This window comes from Natator depressus, chromosome 1 (assembly GCF_965152275.1).
Source record: "Natator depressus isolate rNatDep1 chromosome 1, rNatDep2.hap1, whole genome shotgun sequence".
Lineage (NCBI taxonomy): Eukaryota > Metazoa > Chordata > Testudines > Cheloniidae > Natator > Natator depressus.
In genome coordinates, this window is record NC_134234.1 from 27,790,527 (window position 1) to 27,812,746 (window position 22,220).

Genomic DNA, 22,220 nt, shown 5'->3' on the forward strand with positions numbered 1-22,220 from the left:
GTTTCCTGTGCTGAGGTGGAGGAAGACCCCTCCCCCCCACACACACACAGAATCCCTAGATGCATGCAGCCAGGAGCTGTTCTCAAGCCAGGAGGAAGGTAGCCAGTCATGGCGGACGGTGCTTGGGGAAGGACAAACACCAGAGGAGGTTCCCGGTAAGCAGCTTTTATTTTGGGAAGGAAGTTATTCAGTGCAGGCTCTTGGAGTGAGGAGGGTTAGGGCTGCATGCATGCCTAGATGCAAAATAGGGCGTTGATGTGCTCTCACATCGCAGTAATCGGCTTCAATGATCTCTTCAAAGGTCGCATCCAGAACTTGGGCAATGCACTTGCGCAGGTTTCTCAGGAGAGCCGCTGTGGTCCTTGTCCCAGTAAGGCTAACTTGTCTGCGCCACTGTGCCATGAGGGGCAGGGGGCACCGTTGCTGCATATGGGCCAGGGCAGAATCTGCATTGCAGTAGAAGACCCTCCCTTGCTTCCCAGGTCACCCTCAGCAGTGAGATATCTTCCAGGATGAACTCCTGTGGAAAATGTGGGGACAGTGTTCAGAATAGGGGCCCCCTGCTGCTGCTGGCTCTCCCCAAGACACAGAAACCCAGAGGACAGTACAGCCGTGAAACAATCAGTCACGCTTGACCCTATGCTTACTCACCATTTTGGGGCTCCTGTGGGTTATGTGCGCTCGCTTTGGGACTGGCAAATTTTGCTATTATGTAGACTGTGCTTGCCCTTAAGTACAGGGGAATCATTGCTCTGTCTGGCGTGAACAATGCTGCCTCTGTTAAGTGTTGCATTTTGCCTTTACAGTTACAACCTTGAGATCTCATCTGTCCCTTTTATCACCAGCCAAAAGACTCCAAAGAATCAGAACGAGGCCACGTAGAAGCAAGGAAGACGTTGCATGAAGCATTCAAGTAATGAAAACCAAAAAGTGCAGTTTCAGGGACATTGAAAGGAGATTCCGCCAGCAGAATGAGGAGCGCCGACACAAAAGTGCGGTGCTCCGGCAGCAAAGCACGGATCGGCTGATAAGCATAATGGAGCACCTTTAAAGAGGTATTTATCCTGGCGCTCGTAGCCATGCAGGCAGAGCACTCTCTCACCCGTCCCCCCCGCAGCCCTTGTCCCAAAACTTTCCCTTGTGCCCCCATGTAACCTCTAACCCACTTTCCCCAACATCCGGGTTCTTACTGCTACCAGCTGCCTCCACCACCTGTAGCTTCACCACCCAGCCCTGAAAACTATGACCCTTACCCACTGCACTCAACCCCCATTACCATGCAGTATAGCCATCCTGAAGTGCAGCACTCATTGCACAGCACTCCAGACAGGAAGGCTGAGTATAACAGGACATACGTAAATCTGTGATTGTACCATTCCCCACCCCACCCCCTTGCCCTTTCTGTTTCCCAAGCACTTATGTTTCTTTTCAATAAATGGATTTTTTGGTTTTGAAAACATTCTTTATTATTGCATAAAGTAAAAGATACCTTAGCCCAGGAACGAAACAGGCACTTCAAGTCAGTGTAGCAAACACAGATTCCTACTATCATTGGAACCATTGCACTTCACTCCTGTGCAGGGCACCAGACATTACTGGTGGCTTTCTGCCTCAAATTGCTCCCTCAAGGCATCCCTAATCCTTACAGCCCCGCGCAGGGTTATTAGAGGGGCTGTTCAAATTCAGCCTGCTCTCTGGCTGTTCAAATTCAGCCTCCAGGTGTTGAACCTCCGAGTTTCATGCCTGAGTGAATCGTTCACCCTTCCCTTCACAAATGTTACGGAGGGTACAGCACGCAGATATAACCGTGAGGATGCTGTCATTGGCCAGGTCCAGCTTCCCACATAGAGAGCGCCAGCGGCCCTTTAAATGGCCAAAAGTACACTCCACAGTCATTCTGCACTGGCTCAGCCTGTTGTTGAACTGCTCCTTGCTGCTGTCAAGGCTCCCTGTACAGGGTTTCGTGAGCCACTGCATTAAAGGGTAAGTGGGGTCTCCAAGGATCACAATGGGCATTTTGACTTCCCCTATGGTGATCTTCTGATCTGGGAAAAAAGTCCCAGCTTGCAGCTTCCTGAACAGGCCAGTATTCTGAAAGATGCGTGCATCATGCACCTTTCCCGGCCAGCCTGTGCTAATGTCAATGAAACGCCCACGGTGATCCACAAGCGCCTGGAGAACCATAGAGAAATACCCCTTCCGATTAATGTACTCGGAGGCTAGGTGGACTGGTGCCAGAATTGGAATATGTGTGCCATCTATCACCCCTCTGCAGTTAGGGAAATCCATTTGTGCAAAACCATCCACAATGTCATGCTCGTTACCCAGAGTCACGGCTCTTCTGAGCAGGATGCGATAATGGCCCTGCAACCTTGCATCAACACTATTCCAACGGTCGACTTTCCCACTCCAAACTGGTTAGCGACCAATCGGTAGCTGTCTGGAGTTGCCAGATTGCAACGGCTACCCGCTTCTTCACCGTCAGGGCAGCTCTCAATCTCGTGTCCTTGCGCCACAGGGTTGGGGCGAGCTCCTCACACAGTCCCATGAAAATGGCTTTTCTCATCTGAAAGTTCTGCCATCACTACTCGTCAGCCCAGACTTGCATGACGATGTGATCCCACCACATAGTGCTTGTTTCCTGAGCCCAAAAGCAGCGTTCCACAGTGGTGAGCATGTCGATGAATGCCACAAGCAAACTTGTGTCATCTGTGTTATTCGAGTCCATATGATTGTCGGAGCCCTCATTGTCACTTTGGATCATAACGAATAACTCGACTACCAAACGTGACGTGCTGGCGAGACTCGTCAGCATACTCCTCAGCAGTTCGGGCACCATTCCCGCAGACCGAAAGGGAAGACAGAGCACGCAGTACAAAAGACACTGAAAGATGGTGCTAAATGTGGGCGGAAGCACAGAGATTGCTGGGATGCGAACCAATGCATGACGGGGCGTTGGGACAGTACCCAGAATGCCCCGCACCCCCCCCTTCCCACATGCCACAGCGCCAGAATGGGACGAGGCGCTCTGGGGGACAGCGACCCACAATGCACCGCTCCCAGGGCCGCAAACGTGGCCACGCCCGTGCGCTGGCAGCTGTCAGTGTGGACAGGCTGCAGGGCTTTCCCCGCTGTGCTCGCCGAAGGCGGGTTTAACCCACAGCGCCCTACATCTGCAAGTGTAGCCGTGCCCTCCCTCAGTGTGCTGAAACTTAGATCTCTCCCTTTCATACCACAAAAAAGGGTGTGGGGGGGGAGGGGTGGGCTGAGGCACCCACCTTGGCCAGCAGCCCCCCTCCCCGCAGCTAGCTGTGCTCGGTGGAAGGAGCTGCAGGGTGGTGCTGCCCAGGGGCGCTGCATCGTCCTGAGACACCGCACCGTCCGCCCCACGCCGCGCCTGACAACCTGGCTGCGGAGCGCCGCCCAGGCCGCCGGATCTGGCCCCGCCCCACGCCCGGACCCAGGCAGCGCCTCCCTCTGGTCTCCACTTCCCCGCCCGGACCCGCCAGTCCGAACTCTCCCGAGGCCCCTCCGGAAAGAGCCGAAGTCCGCGGCGGCCGCTGGGTGGCGGCCGCGCCCCTATGCGGTATGGCCGCGGCCGCTTCCCGTAGCGGTGGTGCGCATGCTCGGCGGGGCCTGTCCGCCGGGGCTCGGGGGGCTGCGCGCTCCGCTCTCCCGTGGCCAGCGGCGCCCCAGCCGCCGGGAAGATGTCGGGGGCGCCGGCGGTGCGGATCAGCATCGAGTCGGCGAGCGAGAAGCAGGTGCAGGAGGTGGGGCTGGACGGCAGCGAGACCTACCTGCAGCCGCTCTCCATGTCCCAGAACCTGGCGCGCCTGGCGCAGCGCATCGACTTCAGCCAGGGCTCCGGCTCCGAGGAGGACGAGCCGCCGCCGCCGCCTGGCGCGCAGGCCCGCGACTGGGCCGCGCCCGGGGACGCCGAGGACGAGGAGGGTGAGAGAGAGAACGGGGCGGGGGGCAGCAGGGAGACCCGCCCCCGCCCCGCCGCAGGGCTCCCCACCCGCTGCCCCGCGCTGGGACCCAGCCTCCGGGAGGCAGCGCCAGGGCCCCTCCTGGATCCCCAGGGGCAGCCCTCCGCCCTGGGCGACGCCCTAGCCGCGCCCACCCGCCCGGCTGCGTTCTGTGACTCGGGGCCGGCCAGCCCCTAATGGGCCTGCCGTGTTGGCCCTGACCCGAGAGCTGCGCAGCGCGGGTGGCCCCGCTGAAGTCGCTGGGATCCTTGCAGGCCCACCTGTGCGGCAGGGCGGGTAGGATCCATGCCACGAAGGGGTTCAGCTGCCATGAAAAGGCGACTCCAGGACTAAACTCGCCTTCGGCAGAGTCCGGAGCTGTCATGGTCTATGCCGTGCCTGAGCCTGTGTGTGCTGACCACTAGTGTTTGCAGCCAAGCAGTACTAGGGTGGTGGGTTCTACATTGAATGTCGTATGAGATACCTTCCTCCCTCAATAGCTGAGCCAACTATGGTGGTCACTCTTTCCTGGGAGAGACATACTGGTCAAAACGTGAGTTCCGGTGTCCTGTCATTGCAGTCGCCTATATTAGCCCATTGCTAATGTAACCTGGTCTGTGCATTTGAGGCCTGAAGCAGTTCAGATCCTGAACAAGCTCCCACTTACATGACTTGACCAGTGCACCAGAGACTCCAAAGTAAAAAGCATGTGCTGCTTCATTTTGAGCTGAAGAGCTATGGCTCTTTAGCTGGGGCATAAGACTCTTATTCTCTCTGGATTAGGCGCAGAGGAGGACATTTAACATACACCTACATAAATAAAAGGTATATTTTAAAATGCAGAATTTTCAGATTAGTTGCAGACTGTTTATGCCCTGTTTTCAGTTTAAGGTCTAGTCTGGTATAGACACTGTATTTGCTCTTGGAATATAAACCTTTGTTTTGTTTTTGTGCTTTAGGGTTGGTAAAGTTTCAACCATCTCTTTGGCCTTGGGATTCAGTGAGAAACAATTTAAGAGGTGCCTTGACTGAGATGTGTGTCCTCTATGATGTTCTCAGCATTGTCAAAGATAAAAAATTCATGACTCTGGATCCAGTTGTGCAGGATCCGCTTCCCCCAAAGCAGGTACAAACGATCTTATTGTTTAATACATCCTGATAACTTAATACTGAAGATTCCATACAACTGGGACTTCTTATATAACCACAAAACAGGTATAGCCTAGGGCAAGCCTCCCCATGCTGTCCTACCACAGTGCCTCATCTTTCAACTGGAGGGACCACTTCTAGGGGAGAGAGGGTAGCTCAGTCTCAGTGATGTATCTGCTGAGACTGCCAACAAATGTGCCAGTTATAGTAGTGTGATACCTGCATATGAAACTAAGGGTTTGTCTACACTTACATTTTATAGCATTCTAACTTGCTGGCTCACAGGGGGTGAAAAATCACCCTCCTGAGCGCAGCAAGTTAGTATGCTTTAAAGCGTCAGTGTGGACAGGCTCTCTCCCAGCACTCCTGGTAATCCGCCTCCATGAAGGGAATAGCTCCGAGCGCTGGGAGCCCAGCTCCGAGCGCTGGGAGCCCAGCTCCGAGCGCTGGGAGCCCAGCTCCGAGCGCTGGGAGCCCAGCTCCGAGCGCTGGGAGCCCAGCTCCGAGCGCTGGGAGCCCAGCTCCGAGCGCTGGGAGCCCAGCTCCGAGCGCTGGGAGCCCAGCTCCGAGCGCTGGGAGCCCAGCTCCGAGCGCTGGGAGCCCAGCTCCGAGCGCTGGGAGCCCAGCTCCGAGCGCTGGGAGCCCAGCTCCGAGCGCTGGGAGCCCAGCTCCGAGCGCTGGGAGCCTGTCCACACTGATGCTTTAAAGCATATTCTCTCCCAGCGCTCGCGTGTGACCACACTCACACTTCAAAGTGCTCCTGTGGCAGCGCTCTGAAGTTCCTAGTGTAGACGTAGCCTAATTTCAAAATAAGTTACTAAATAGCACAGCAGATAATTTTTAGTCACTACTAGTTTCCAGTCATTAGGACTATGAAGATTTGTTTACAAATTAAAAATATTTACAACAGCTCAAAATTGGAATTTATTTTCATATTTCCAGAATCCTCAGACTTTACAGTTAATTTCAAAGAAGAAGTCACTAGCTGGAGCAGCCCAAATCCTATTGAAAGGAGCAGAAAGGTTATCCAAATCAGTTGCAGAAAACCAGGAAAATAAGAGACAACGAGATTTCAACTCCGAGCTGTTGAGATTGAGGCAGCACTGGAAGCTGAGGAAAGTTGGAGACAAAATCCTCGGGGACCTGAGCTACAGAAGTGCAGGTATGGCAGGTCACCAGTTATCAAGATTGAATCTTAAATCTTTTATTTCACTAAACCATTTTTGATGATTAATTTTAAACACCAAAGTTGGAAAGGAATGATTGAAGTGGTAAAATACTATAAGTACTGTGAAGGAACTAAGAAAAAGGAGAACTTACATTTAATACCAGGAGAAACATCCTGATATTGAGATCTCAAAGACAGTGATAAAGCTGCATCACTTCTGGTACATTAAAAGTAGACTGTTTGGAGAACTGAAAAGGTACTTTTAAGGATCAATCCTGCATTGGGGTGGGTTAGATGAATAGTAATTTTTCTTCATCTCTGATTTCTGTTATCTAGATTTGTTCTGTAAAAATTGTTCAAAAGATATCTGGTCACTTTTATTCTTTTCTGAATTGACATACAACCCCCATATTCCAAAGTACAGACTTTACAATACTAAAATGTAGTTTATGAAGTATTAAATGAGAGATGATAAATGTTATTGAATAGAACATAGTAGGTACTATAACCTGGGAAAGAGTTCTAGTACGATACACAAAAGGTGGTTAGTTGTGTTGTTGTTCATACAAGGTTAATAATGTCCTAATGTCTTGATTCAGCAAGTAATTAAGCAAGTAATGAACTACACACACACACGTAGTCTCTTTTGAAATCAGTAAGTATACATGTGCTTAGAGGTAAGCCCTTGTGTAAGTGCTTAGAGGTAAGCCCTTGTGTAAGTGTTCGCGGCCTAAAGGAGAATGTGGCATTGCCATGACAAAATGAAAGAACCACTTTATTGTACCATCTAAAAATCTGTATATTAATCTGTGTTAAAAAAAATAAATCCAAAGAGTTTTAAGCATTATATGGAAACATAATATGATCATTTTGAGCTGGGAGTAAAATATTCAGGTGCAGTGTCCGTTACTGGTAAAATCACAGGTACTATGACATTTAAGCCAACAACTCTCCTCTCATTCTCTCTTACCTCCCCCAGTCCCAATGCCCAGAAAAAAGGAAAGGAAACCATATAGCCCAGATCATATTGTTCCACTGTATTTCTCCGTGATAACGCGTAGAGCCTCTTCAATTGACAATTATGGGGTGGAGATAAGACATTTTACTGAATTGAAACCCCCTCCCCCCGAAACAATGTTAGTCAAATGTAAGCAATATCTCTCATATGATGCAAAGATGAGAAGACTTCTAATCCATAAAAACATTGTCTTGTGAAAGCTTTTAGATGTTTTCATGATATTTTCTGTTTCCCTTTTTAGGATCCCTCTTCCCTCATCATGGGACATTTGAAGTGATAAAGAACACAGATATTGATCTGGATAAGAAGATACCAGAGGATTACTGTCCTTTGGATGTTCAGATTCCAAGTGATTTAGAGGGATCAGCCTATATAAAGGTTTGCCTGAAACATTTGTTGGATAGCTTCTGTACTATTCATGTAGTTGTAATACAGAACACAAGACAAGTAACATTCTTCTTCATTTTCTTGTATAGGTTTCTATTCAAAAGCAAGCTCCAGACATAGGTGACCTTGGCACAGTTAACCTGTTTAAAAGACCTCTGCCAAAATCAAAACCAGGTACATTCTTTAAGATCCGGTCTTAGGGATTGAGTTTGCATTTGACACTAAATTGGTGAATCTCATATTATGGAGAAATACTCGAGTAGTACCTGAAAATAAGAACAAAAGGGGAAATAATTTTCTCATTCTTGGTTTAGCTGAAATTCTTCACCTAAATGCAAAATGAGACTTGGCAAATGTGACCCTTTCAAAATGTACATATGGATATGATGCTATTGAAGGTGTTAAAATTCCTTCAATGACTCTAATGCACATGCTTGGCTTCTGAAATGAAGATGTTAAAACCATATTTGTTTAGAAGGAGAGTCAACCATCTAACTTGAGATTAATTGAAAATCACTTACATAATATGGGTTCCGTTTAAACCTTTTTCTCAAATTATTTTACTTTTATTTTTTTATATATATATATATATATATATATATATATATATATATATATATTTTAAGCATTCCAAGTATACAACAGGATGAACTAAGGTATAATATTCGTGGTTTTAATGGGGAGGAGCAACAGGGAGAAAGAAGCACATCACGTGCCTTCTGTAGTTCATGGAGCTGAGTAGCTAAATTTTGCCTGAAAAGGTTATTAATGGTAACTCAGTTTATTTAATATTCTGTTTCAAGCCAAAATTTAGATTGAGACATTTGATTTCAGCTCAGACCATTTACAGAATTGTTTAAGAAATTAAGAGCAAGTTTGTGAGATTTACTTATATGAACAGGACAGCCCGTATTTTACAAATTAATTGGGGATTAAGGAGCTCATAAAATTGATCTCAGAATTACAGTAGGTGCGGTGCACTGCTTTCTTCTTGTCCTTTAACCCATTGCAAAGCAATTTCCAGTGCCCTCTAAAGGCTTGGAATGTGAAGGCATATTGACTTGTTCTTCATCGACATCACTTTTGTTACGTGATTTCACATGCACTCACGCTCACCATCCCCCCACCCCCCCTGGTTGCAAAGAATGATCTTTATAATTGTTCATTCGTAAGATCGGTGTTCATAAAATTGAGGTTCTACTGTAAATTTAGTGTTTAGAAGATATCTGTAAATTGTGAACACAAAGTCGATCCCGTCAATCTCTTGTATTGCTATTAAGTAAACGTAGGAAAAAACACAGTACAATTAAAGAAAACTACATAAAATAGTCTTCATAGAGTTAAGTTGGAGTTACTAGCTTATGTAATAAGTATTATATTGCAAGTTATTAAATTCTTTGCTAAATGGAAATTTATATTAGATACGACTGGTACAATGTTCAGCAGTAGCCGCCCACTTATTTAGTGGTGTTGGATGAAAGGAGCATATTACGCCAGTTCTTTAAGGTCTGCATTAGTTGCCTGTGCAATTAAAGGTGTTTATAGAGTAATATTAAGTCCTGAATGGTCTGGGACCTGGCTACTTATGCTAGTGCATGGAGAGAGGCAGTCTCTTGACAGCTGTGGTCAGCTTGGATACTCTTGCATATTTCTGAGATTTAAATGTTTCAGGGCAGGGCATTTTAAGTGGGGAGTGCTCAGTGCTGAAAATAACTTTCCCATTTGCCTGGCAGACCAGTGGTTTTATGTGAATTGATGGTATGCTCTCATTTGGAATACCATAGTCAGTTCTGGCCACTCCATCTCAAAAAAGATTTAATATGATTGGAAAAGATTTAAAGGTGAGCAATAAAAAGTACTAGATGCAGGAAGAGCGTGAAAACATTGGGAGATAAGTCTAGCGAGGAGACAATTATAAGGGGAAATGATAGCAGTATAGAGCAGGTGAATTGGATGCTCCTGTTTACCTTTTCTCATAATACAAGCCCAGGAGAACATCCAGTCTGAATGAAAGGTGATACTTTAAAAACTCATAAGAGGAGATGTTTTTTCATAACACTTACGGAATCTGTGGAATTTCTTTTCCATAAGATATCAGTGAATCTAAAAGCTTAGCAGAATTTTTAAAAAACTAGATGTTCTTATGAATAATGACCTCTACAATTTCAAACTAAGACATGAGATTTCATGCTTCAGAAGCGAGTCACTAAGTTTTGGGCTTAGAAAGAAACTTGGTGCTGGCTGCTCATAGACAGAACGCTGTACTAGATAGACCACTGGTCTGATCTCATATGGTAATCTTTATGTTCAGGGCATGAGGCCCATCTGTTTATTCAGGCCAATATTTTAAAAAATGGGAGCCTAAATTTTGGCTTCTAAATCCATACTGAAGCACCTCCCTGATTTTAAAAAATGTTGTGTGTTTATGTGCATGGGTTAACTTTGCAAGTCTAAATATACTGTTTTGAAAGTGTGCCTCAAAGAGATTGCAAACCAAGTAAGCAGACTGTCGTCTTAACTGTTTGTACAGTGCCCAGCACAGTGTAGCAGGGCTATCTAGGTGCTAGTGCAATACAAATAGTTAATAAAATGCACATGTAAGCTTGGTTAAAATTTACTAATGTTTTGTTTTGTATTATAACAAGGTTCACTAATATTTTGTTGTATTATAACAAGGTTCAGCTCAGGTGGGAACAGTAGGGTAGATTTTCCAGTCACACTGATCACCTGGTGCATTAGTCATTCTCTAACAGCTGAGATGTGAATTAGTAAAATGGGTTGCTTTTTGTTGTTTCTTTGAAAACTTGGATGGCTTGTGTATTTCAGGTGCTCCACATTGGCAGACAAAACTGGAGGCTGCACAAAATGTTCTCTTATGTAAAGAAATATTTGCTCAGTTGTCTCGAGAAGCTGTTCAAATTAAATCACAAATTCCTCACATTGTTGTGAAGAACCAGATCATCTCCCAGCCTTTTCCAGGTAAGAAGCCTTGCGAGACTCTTGTCGTGGAACATGGAATCCCCAGAATTGTCTATTTTAATCCAGACTTAAACTTTGATTTGTATGACATTTAAGCAAGGTCAGTTGACCTCCTTGCTTCTCTCATTATACCAAATGAAGAATTGGATTAAAAGTAAGACTTCCCTGGAAACCACATTATGCATCTGATCTTTTCTGACTAAAATGTGTTTTTTGTTTTGTTTTTTTTAAATGACTCTCATTGTGCACTTGTATTATTTCAGTAATAATGGTACCAACAACAAAAGTTGTGGTAGTCCAGTACACCACCTTGTGGGGACTGGAATTTGAGGCTTTTTATCAGTCCTTCTCTCCAGAGGTAGGTTTATGGGAGACTACAAAACTTCTAATTGACTTTTGTGTTAATGGTACCTGAATAGAGAGAAGTCTAATACCCTTCAGTCAGGCTGGCCCAAGAATATGGGGACTCTGAAAGCATCCTCTGTGCTCAGAGTTGCCTTGAGAATCTACACCATGTTCTCCCTGCACCGCCCTCCCCCCCCTGCTGAGAGTGATCCTGACTCCATCTTTTGAAGATTTTTTTGGATTGCTTCAAAAAATATAATGGTTGGTAAACTGGGTGATATGAGAATTATTTCTTCCCCAGTAAGCTGCAGGGTCTCAACCTTAGGAGACTTTCCTTTTCTTCACTTGATAAGGAATTATAAATGAAAAACACCTCTTAAGTCACAAGTTGATCCCTGGGCACTTTATTAATTATATCTTGAATTACAAATTGGCAAAATGATCATGTTTTCTTTTCTCGTTTGCACAGTGTGACATGATAGTTTGTTTGAATTTCTCTGAAACAACATTGATTGCAAAGCTAATGATTCTGAAAGGGGATAAGGGGAAGAGAAGAATAAATTATCCTGTCTTGTTTCTACTTATCAGCATGAAAAAGTTGACAGTGTTTTTGCTTTTCATTTTCTTTATACAGGTTTGCAATTGTCTATTTCTTTGTGTCACTCTTCTAATGATAAGAAATCCCAAAAAGCTGCTTCTGAAAAACAAAGTCCAGAGGATCACCTCTATGTTCTGGAACACAACTTGCATCAGCTGATCAGAGAGGTAATGCATTTTTAGTTGAACACTGAAGTTCTCTTATTTCCCATTCAGAGCCTCTGAGCACATCATATAACTATAATAATGCCAGAGGCCAGTCATTTTCTATCCAGCTGTATAAGGCAGCCTCTGTTGCATATCTGAGAAATGCCACCATTGTGTAGATATGCAAAGCTAATACCAGGAGTTCCACTTGGACCTTCATGGGATATTGTTTCCTGGATGTAGCCTCTAAGTTGGATGCTCATTTCAGGAGAAGGTCCATACAGGCAATGCTTAAAGTAGAAAGAACAGTTACTTACCATAATTATGGTTCTTTTGAGATCATTCTCCCCACTCCTCTTTTTCACTATTCTGAACTCTAACTATAAATTCTTGATTCATTAGAAGGAGCTGCATTGTGCTTGAGGCTTTGCCCCCTAATATATCTTTTTGGGAGCAAGGAAAGCACAAGGACATGCATAGCCTTAAAAAACAGTAGAAAGTTCTACTCTAGAAAGTTCTAAGATCATATGACCAGGATATGTGCATCTTCTTCAGCATGGTTCCAGTGAATACTGAAGCAAAATAGGCATTACACACCTCAGCCTTCTTGATGTCCTCAGTTATTTGCTCTTTTCCCCTCTGAGTAGAAGGCCTACACTTTCCTTTGTCTTTCTCTTGCTCCTACTGTATTTAAAGAACCTCTTTTGCCTTTTATGTCCCTTGTTAGGTGTAACTCATTTTGTATCTTAGCCTGATTTTGTCCCTACGTGTTTGTGCTATTCTTCTGTATTCCTCCTTAGCAATTTGTCCATGTTTTCTCTTTGTTGTAGGATTCCTTTTTGATTTTCTTGTCATTAAAGCTCTTGATGGAGCCCTATTGGCCTCTTACTATTTTTGGTATCTTTCCTTAACATCGGAATAGTTTTCAGTTGTGCCTTTAATGTTGTCTCTTTGAGAAACTGCCAGCTCTTCTGAACTCCTTTTATCCCTTAGATTTTCTTCCCATTTTCATTCCTACCAGCTTTCTGAGTTTGTTCAAGTCTGTTTTTTCTCAGAGTCCATTTTCATTATTCTGCTGCTCTTACTCTTTGCCTTCCTTAGATTCATGAAATCTATCCTCTCATCATCACTTTTACCCAAAATGACTTCCGCCTTCAGATTTGCAACCAACTCCTCCGTGTTGGTCAGAATCAAATCTAACATGGCTGTCCTCCAGTTAGTTTCCTAACTTTCTGAAACAAAAAGTTGTCCCCAGTACATTCCAAGAACTTATGGGAAATTTTGTGTTGTCATACTATTGCAACAGACATTTGGGCAGTTAATTCCCTCTCCCCCCCGCCCCCATTACTACCAGGTCTTGTATTTTAGATATTTCTGTTTTGTTCTAGAAATGCGTCATCGACCTCCTCTTCCTGATTTTGTTAGTCTAGCAGACTTCTATCACGATTAAGGCTATGTTTTAATCATGGGTATTTTTAGTAAAAGTCATGGACAGGTCACTGGCAGTAAACAAAAATTCACAGCCATGACCTGTCCATGACTTGTACTATATACCCCTAACTAAAACTTGGGCTGCGGGTGCTGGTGGGGGAGGTTGGCCTGGGACCCCCGCAGGTGCTGGGGGGAGGGAGAGTTGGCATGGCTAGCAGGCTCCCTACCTGGCTCCGCACAGCTCCCCAGAAGCGACCGGCATGTCCTTGCAGCTCCTAGGGGGAGGGAAGGCCAGGGGGCTCCACGCACTGCCCCCGCCACTAGCACCAGCTCTGCAGCTCCCATTCACTGGGAACCGCAGCTAATGGGAGCTGTGGGGGCGGTGCCCGTGGGTGGGGGTGGCGCACAGAGCCCCCTGGTCCTTCTACCTAGGAGCTGCAGGGACATGCAAGCCACTTCCAGGGAACCCCCCAAGGTAAGTGCTGTCCTGCACCCCAGCGCTGGGTCCCCACCAAAACTACTGCTGCTGGCGGGGTGGCACACGGGGCATGGTGGCACGAGACTGCTCAAGCAGCGGCTGGTGTGGCTGGCCACAGCCGCTGCAGAAGTCAGAGGTCATGGAATGTCAGAGTCTGTGACTTCCGTGACAGACACGCAGCCTGAATCAGGATGTCACTTCTATTTTTCTCCCCTTTTATCTTTACCCAGAGACTTTCAACTGGTCTGCCACTCATTTCCTTCCGGACCTCAGAACTAGTGTATATATTCTTCTCTCTTTTAGTTTTCCCTTCCCAGTGTGCAAAAGATCCAAATAAACAGGGAAGCAGACTATACAGGGAAATATGAAATGGACTGTTCATAAAGTGCAGTCAAATGCACAAAGTAAAACTAGAAAAATGAATACTTTTCTTAGTTTTTATTACTGTGATTATAGGTATTAAAATAACATGCAGTTTTTTGTGTTTTTTTTTCCAAGAAGTGTGACTTTTTAAAGTTACACTGCCTCATGTTTTATAAGGATATTATAATTGGTTAGCGGTATGTATTAGAAGAGCACATACTTGAGATTTGTTATCTTCTCCTTCTGTCATCCCTCCTAACTGCTTTTGTTTGTTGCAGTTCCACAAGCAAACTTTGAGCTCTACAATGATGCCACATCCAGCTAGTGCACCATTTGGCCATAAGAGAATGAGAATGGCAGGACCTCAGGCTTTTGATAAAAATGACATCAGTTCCTTACAACCAAATGAAGGGCTTCTGGAAAAGATCATTAAACAGGCAAAACACATCTTTCTGAGGCACAGGTATGCGCACAAGCTATTCTTGGTAAAGTCATAGTAAAACTAATCCTTCTGTGTTCCACACAGGCTGTGAATTAATTTTTGAAAATGTTCCCAAAACTTATTACTGTTGTTATTCCAGAATGCTGTTCTAAGAGTGTTGTTGGTGCCTAATATTAAAGATTAAAAATCCTATCTCCAGGTATGTGAGTGTAGTGACTCCCATGGAATGCAAACACAGAAAGTTCAATACTACTTGTAAGATACCCGTCTACAGGATACTTGTATCATGATAGTTGTCTCTGCTTTAACAAAAGCACTACCTCAGTCCTTTTCAGTACTTTCCTCTGTACACTGTGTAAAAACACATAGCTGATCTCTGTGCTGAATAACATATGTTTATATTTTACATGCTCCCCCAAAGATCGTCTTAAAGTGTAAGCAGATACGCTTCTTTTGCAATTCAGGCACCAAAACTGTTTTGGTCTCCTTGTGTGTGCCCAAACTGCTCACCTTATAATGCAAATAAATGTAGCTTTAGGAGTCATAAAACTTAGTTTTGTGAAATAAGTTTATTTTACAGTGTACTTTACAGTACCGGCTAGATCAAACTGATGTCTACTCACTACCCTGACTTTATTTGGAGAAAAGATGGTGGCATACGCTATCTAGATATCTAGACCATGATTTTATTATCCCTATCCACTTTAGTCATGGAAGTCATAATAGAACTAGGGCTGTCAAGCGATTTAAAAAAATTAAATTACTGGGGTGTGGTTTTTCTGCTTTTGTTTTTTTTAGAACTGCTCGAACCATTGACAGCCTAGCTAGTCGTATTGAGGATCCACAGATTCAGGCCCATTGGTCAAACATAAATGATGTTTATGAATCCAGTGTCAAAGTTCTAATAACTTCCCAAGGATATGAGCAAATATGCAAGTAAGTATGAAAACTGAAATATTCTCTACTTAGATAGTTATCTCTTTTAGCTAAGGTGATTGAGTGCATATAACATTGTGTTGCTCCTATGAGATCCAATCCAACTTCAGGCAGACCAACGTGAGCTCAGTATTTGTGTATTTGCTTTATATGTTCAGGTATGGAATATTAATGTGGTTGCAGAGAATGAGAGAAAAATTAACTTTCCATAGATTAAGATAAGCTTGACTTAAAAGTAACACTCTGCTAAAACAGCTTTCAGAAGAGAAACCCTAAAGTTAAAAGGCTATCTGCCTTCTGTAGCAAAAATGTTACATTCATATAGGAATTTAGTACATACATATTATCTTTTTCTTCAGATGACTATGACAGTGTTCCTTTAGGGGAAGAGTCAAATGTTGGGCCTGGTTACTAAAAGTGTCTTTAAAACACTTTCCTCTACTTCCACATTAGTGGGCTGGAGAGACTGCTAGATTTCTGAACCAAGAGTTGCAACCTTGTTAATATCTGTTGGCTTGTCTGTACGGAAACTGGAACTAACATAATCACTTGAAATTCATGCCTTTAGTTATTTCAGTGCAATTCTGTGTGTGGACGTTCTGTAATACAGGTGTCTGTACACAGACTTGCACCAAAATAGACATTCATAATGCAGAATTGAATGTCTACACACAGACTTGCACTTAAATAATTAAAGGCATGAATTACTACTCATTTAGTTACTTTGGTTCCAGTTGCCATGCTGGTAAGTCCTCAGTTCTGTGCTGCATTGGGTGACCCTGAATTTATTGAGAGCAGAGATGAGTCCTATGTGGGGTGTACTGGGTCTTCACCCTCTGCTGGCTCTGTTCTTTTAAGTTGACAGGGAATTGCAGTTAATGAGATTCTGTGCTCTTGGAGCACTTCAGTGAACAGGAATCTTACCAGCTAAGTGGGATTGATATTGACAAGAATAGAGCTGGCTGGTAGAGAGAGGATGTATGTTATGTCACCTGCATCTCTGATGATAAACCAACATCCACTGTTCTAAGTTAACCAAAATATTTTAAAAACAGAATTTACCAAGCAACCTTGAAAGGTTTGTTAGGGCTCCCCTGCCCTTCCTAGGTTCTTGTCTCACAGACAAAAAGCAGAAGGCCAGAGTCCAAAGTGCAGGCAATGCAATGTTTATTGGGGTTACCAAGCAAGCATAACCCCAGATCTTTACACCAGTAGAGCTTTTCTTTTTTCCCCACCATCTCCTTCTTAACAGGCTTAATTATACCTGTAGTGCTCGCCCCTGGTACCACCCATTACAATTTATGGTCATGTTCCATTTTGGAGAGTCTTGAGTCTCTGGGTTTCAGTACCACTTCTTTTGTACCCCATGGGAGGGGTAGGGAGTGAGGTTGTGTACTGGCCAAGGCTACCTTTTCTTTGGTTTTTAGTGTTTCTTATACTGCCCCTCCTGGCTGCGAGTCGAGGCAGTTGTATATTAAACTCCCACCATACAACACTTAAGCTCTGTTTCTTATCTCTTCTTATTATACAAAAAAACCCATCTGTAGGCAGAAGCAGCACACAGTGTCTTTGTTTCTTATTCACATATGTTAGTAAGGATATAAGAATATCAAAAGTCAAACAGGCAAACAAAACTGAAAATTCTATCTCAGGCCTCAATACTATATTACCATATCTAACAAGGTTCATGCTTTGTTATTCATTCAGATAGAAGCCATTTCCCATGTCTGTCCTAATCAAGAACATGAGGGTGTCAAGATGGTAGCTTGCTCTTGGATTGTCCTTTAGCGTTTGTAAGATGCCTTTTAAAAGTGACTTTTTAAATTAGGAACTTTCATTAATGTAGTTGTAAACTACCAACTTCTAGATGACTTTTCAATAAATATACTGATTGTATCTTTTTGTTTAAAAGGTCCATTCAGCTACAGCTGAACATTGGAGTTGAACAGATCAGGGTAGTGCACAGAGATGGAAGAGTTATTACGTTGTCCCATCAAAAGCAAGAATTACAGGATTTCCTTCTGTCTCAGGTAAACTCACGTTCAATTCCTGGGACTTTTTCTTGCATGTGTTTGTCTTGTGTCTGTGTTTGGGATGAACAGTAATAAGTAGCATGAGTATATTTGAAACAAAAGTATTGTTTGTTGTCAGAAACTAGGTAGAAATTCCACATGTGCATACAAGAATGTCAGTAATCTTGCAGGTTTAGTGATGATTGACCACATTCTCCATAAAGAAATGTTTGTGTATCGACTGTGGGAACTGTATCACGTTTTAGCCAGGTGGCTGTGAGTTCAGAAATACTAACAAAGAAGTTCATTTGAAATACATTTAAATGCATTGTTTGTGCTGTTCACCATGTGAGCCTTCAGAACACAGTGCCAATCTAACAAGCATGCTGCTTTTCTTAATCATAAGATTCTACTTGGTGGGAGCCATGTCGGACACTAAGGTATTTTTTTATGTAAAACAAACTTGTTCTAGCCAAACCCCATCAGGAGCGGAATTCTTAATAGTTAACATGCCCTTAATTAACATCACTTTCAACATTGTGTCAGGGTTTCCAAGTTTGCATGTGACACTACTAAATCACTAATGTTTGAATGAACTGTGATTTCTTAACTGTTTACAATGAGTCTTGTTGTTTTTGTTCATATGTGACAGTCTTTTCAATACACATTATGTAGTAAAGATGTAGGCATTGCCTTTTTACAGTTTATAATGTGGAATGCTCAGACAAAACAAGTTGGAACAGATTCTGTTGAGGGAGGTATTATTTTCCTCTAATAAAGTAGTTTTCAAACTGGTTCACAGAGACCTGGCTGGTTACATGGCATTGGCTCCTCCCTGTTTCCAACAAATAAATCATGTTAAAAGCAAACTAAAATGCTTTTTCTTATAAACAATTGCTGTAGTTTCTACTAGAATGTTACACGGGTGTAAAGTGTGTTTGGTAACCCCAACTCTAATCTTCCCAAATTTGCCATGTTGGAATGATTAATTACCACTTTTCTGCATAATATCCTGTAAATGCTTCACAAAAAGGGTTAGGTGTCTCTCTTAATTGGATGTGGGACTAAAGGAAGGACACTTCTGAAACCTTAACCATATACAAGATTTTTGAGTAGCTTTAGAGACTTTTGTGTTAGTTTAAAATCCAGAACTTGTAAGAGAACCTCACAAAAACTGTACGTTGAAAGAGTTATAGATGTATTGAACTGTGTAGCTTGTGTATACTGAATAACTCTATCTTCTCCACCGCCAAATGAGCTAGTAACAGGCATGTATGAAGTAAAATTTCTACTTGCTGTTATATGTATTGAGGTATTTCTATAAAATGACCAATTCTTCTGAAACAGGGTGGTGCATTTCAGGTGGCAATCACGTATTTTTTTTCTTAAATGAGTAATACAGGACAAAAAGAAAAGGAGTACTTGTGGCACCTTAGAGATTAACCAATTTATTTGAGCATAAGCTTTCGTGAGCTACAGCTCACTTCATCGGATGCATAAAGTGGAAAATACAGTGAGGAGATTTATATACACACAGACCATGAAAAAATACACATTGTAAGGAGAGTGATCACTTAAGATGAGCTATTACCAGCAGGACAGGAAACAAAACAGGAACCAGGGACAACAAAAACAGTAAGAGACAAAGATAAAAATAACCTAATCCTCTGTCTTCTTTCAGATGTCCCAACATCAAGTACATGCAGTTCAGCAGCTGGCTAAAGTTATGGGATGGCACGTGTTAAGTTTCAGTAATCATGTGGGTCTGGGACCAGTAGAGAGTATCGGCAATGCATCAGCAATAACTGTGGCATCGCCAAGTGGAGACTATGCTATTTCAGGTAGAATTTTGTATGATTTATAATAGAAATGTATGAGAACTATAGACTTTCTAGCAGTTTGATTATAGAATCAATCCTGAGAGTTTATGGCATCATTATGTAACAGAGTACTTTTTATAAAGAAGCTTTTTATTTTATGGGTAGAATTGACATCTATGCAAAGTAGTGATTCAATCAAATCGGCTACTCATTGCTGTTTAGTACATGGGGTAATCAGCTTAAAGCATTTTTTAAAATATTGTTTTCCAATTTTTTTCTGTAATAAATGCAGGAGAAATAAATTGTTGCATATTTAAGATAAAGTAACTTTGCGTTACGCATAGTATAAGGCCACTAGAACTAATCATTCCTGGTCTTGTACTCTGCTCACCAGCCCTTATGCTTCCATATGCACTGATAATGTTGCACTGAAAAGCTTTGTCCCCTCACTAAATCAGTTTGACTGTGCTATCTTAGAGAGAGAGCTAGATTCCCACAGTACTTTAAAAAAGAATGGCAAAGATCTCTCCGATAGTAGCTGTAACAAAAATGTTGGGAGACTTCATAATTGTCTCTTTGAAAGATTACACTGGAAAAGAATTCCTCTATAAAATCTTCTTGAGAAGGCCCACAAATAAGATTCAGACTTGGGATAAAGCTCAGTGGGAATTGTTGGAGACATTTTAGGATTCCTGTGCTCATTTAACTTTCCTGAATACAGTTGTTGACTGCTGATTTGCTCTGACCAGGAAAATGTAGTGCAAAAGAGCAATGAAAACATGCAGGGAAAATAGGAAAACTTGAGAGCAAGTCAGAAGAAGATTTTATTAGAAGTAACAGTGTTTTAATTATTTTTTTTAGTTACAATATGGAAATGTACTTAAAGGAAAAGTGTCTGGTTAGTGTACTTTGTATAGGGATATTTAATATGATGAATTAAAAAAGCTGTAAAGGCATTATACTTACGTATTTTCTGTTCATTGCAGTACGTAATGGTCCTGAAAGTGGCAGCAAAGTTATGGTTCAGTTTCCACGATGTCAGTGCAAAGACCTCCCCAAAAGTGATGTGCTACAAGACAGTAAATGGAACCATCTTCGTGGGCCATTCAAGGAAGTTCAGTGGAATAAAATGGAAGGACGTAACTTTGTATATAAATTGGAGCTCCTCATGGCTGCCCTAACTCCATGCTAATTGCCTGACATCTTACTAAGGAGGACACTGGATTGCCACTCATTTGTAGTGGTATCAATGATCACAATAAAGGGAAACCTACCCTGGGAGACAATACATGAAAATAGAAAACAGTGCAAAAGTGTTCAGTTTTGCAGTTCTCTATAGATATGTATCCATTGTGATTATGTCAGAACTATGTTACTTGCTATGTGAAATAAATATGATTTTTTTAAAATGTTCCTTACAATTAAAGTTTAAAAATACCATTAAAATATGACCTTATTTTTCTAGCTTGTAGTGTTCATATGATACCAGGGGTGGAGTTCTGAAGGTTGCTGTTTATTGCAGATGCGTAAAATTGCCTTTGCATTTGAGTACTGAAAGTTACTGAGAGAACACCTGACTAATTCGTGTGATCAAATTTATAAAGATACTTGAGCTAATAAATTACAAACATAATATAGCTTTCTGGTAATATTTTATAGTAGTTCAGATCCAATTGGCTATCCCATTCTTCCTTTATAGTGAAGCTCAACAGCCTGTTCATTCCTGTATGGAAAAAGCTCTGTTCATGTGTGACTTTGCTATTTTCCTCAAAGTACCACCTATAAGCTCTTCTGAGAGGTGATGATTTTTGGCCTTTAGAGAATATATGCTATGCTACCACTGAGCATTTGTGGGAGCAGTCCTAATAATCATAGCGTGTTCAGTGGCTTGCTCTTTTAACTGCTAGTGGATTATTTGGATGGAAATAGACAATGAAGGGGACAGCAGAGCCCATAATGAATTATTAAAGCCTCATAAGATTCATAATTCATGTCATCCTTTTGGAGTGAGCCTCTGACATGAGCCCTTAAATTGGAGTGTCTCCGTGGGACCCTACTTTGGTGTGGCCTCTGGACATTCTTTCCCCTATTCTTTTAAGGGAAAAGAAGTTTGTTCACCCTGAAGGTATGGGCAAGTATATGTGGGACTGTATCTGTGGGAATGCTCTTCAATGCCTGTTTGTTGACAAATTTTCTATCGCCAGTAATCATGGATGGAGGTCACTGACCTGGAATGGACCTACCTGGGTGTGATTCAGATTTTGGCTTTCTCCAGAAGTGTTTTTGTGTAGCACCCAAAAGAGGGCAAAAGGGAGGGTCTTTCTGTGTTTGCATCTGAAGGAAGATGCAAGAAGTCTCCTCTCCTAAACTGAATTTGTTTTGTATGGACCCCGTGTTTGCAAATCCCAGACTAGGTTGAAGACGGGAACTGTTGTGATGAACACCTCTTGTAGTAATTGTGCTTGCAAGCTAACACTGTTCTTGTCTACTTTGGGTGACCTCAATGTTCACTCACACAATAACTTTTTTGGGTGATTGGTTTTAGTGGTACCCAAAACAGGAAAGATGGGGGACCATTTCTGGTTGAGATTGACACCTCTCATTAGTTTATCTTTAGGTTATTGTGCAAAGCGTCTCTCTCTTGCCTGAAGTTGAATTGCTAGTGGTTTGTTTTGGCATCTATAAGTTGTTCTAGAATTACGTGCATACTGTACACTGAGGTCAGTTAGTACATCTTATAAATCACAGATAAAATGTGTGGATTGATTGAACCATGTTACTTCTGTGGTAATAGTGACTATTTCAGTGACTATTTCCCCTAGTGATAGAGACTAGCTATAGCAACTATATATTAGACAATACATTCTGCAAATTGGTTTTTCTGTGTGTGTGTGTGTGTGTGTGTGTGTGTTTCCCAGCCAGTTATTTTAATTACAATATTAGTCACAAATATGGAACATGGCTTTTTTTCAACACATTG

The 22,220-nt window shown here is 42.8% G+C and overlaps 1 protein-coding gene across 1 annotated transcript; it reads left to right on the top strand.

Moving 5' to 3' along the window:
* Positions 1-3,616: 3,616 nt before the first annotated feature.
* Positions 3,617-20,746, top strand: MED17 (mediator complex subunit 17). Its single transcript, XM_074956668.1, has 12 exons — positions 3,617-3,951; positions 4,928-5,094; positions 6,060-6,279; positions 7,545-7,681; positions 7,780-7,864; positions 10,517-10,669; positions 11,649-11,779; positions 14,309-14,493; positions 15,271-15,408; positions 17,321-17,438; positions 19,102-19,261; positions 20,227-20,746. The coding sequence occupies exons 1-12, from the start codon at positions 3,708-3,710 to the stop codon at positions 20,430-20,432; spliced, it is 1,944 nt and encodes a 647-aa protein (XP_074812769.1). The 5' UTR covers positions 3,617-3,707; the 3' UTR covers positions 20,433-20,746.
* Positions 20,747-22,220: the final 1,474 nt, after the last annotated feature.

Excerpts from the sequence above, each read along its gene's own strand:
- MED17 (XM_074956668.1), top strand. The coding sequence starts at position 3,708 with ATGTCGGGGGCGCCGGCGGTGCGGATCAGCATCGAGTCGGCGAGCGAG. Across the intron at positions 7,682-7,779 it reads AGGGATCAGCCTATATAAAG|GTTTCTATTCAAAAGCAAGC; the intron begins GTTTGCCTGAAA and ends TTTCTTGTATAG. Across the intron at positions 10,670-11,648 it reads CATCTCCCAGCCTTTTCCAG|GTTTGCAATTGTCTATTTCT; the intron begins GTAAGAAGCCTT and ends TTCTTTATACAG.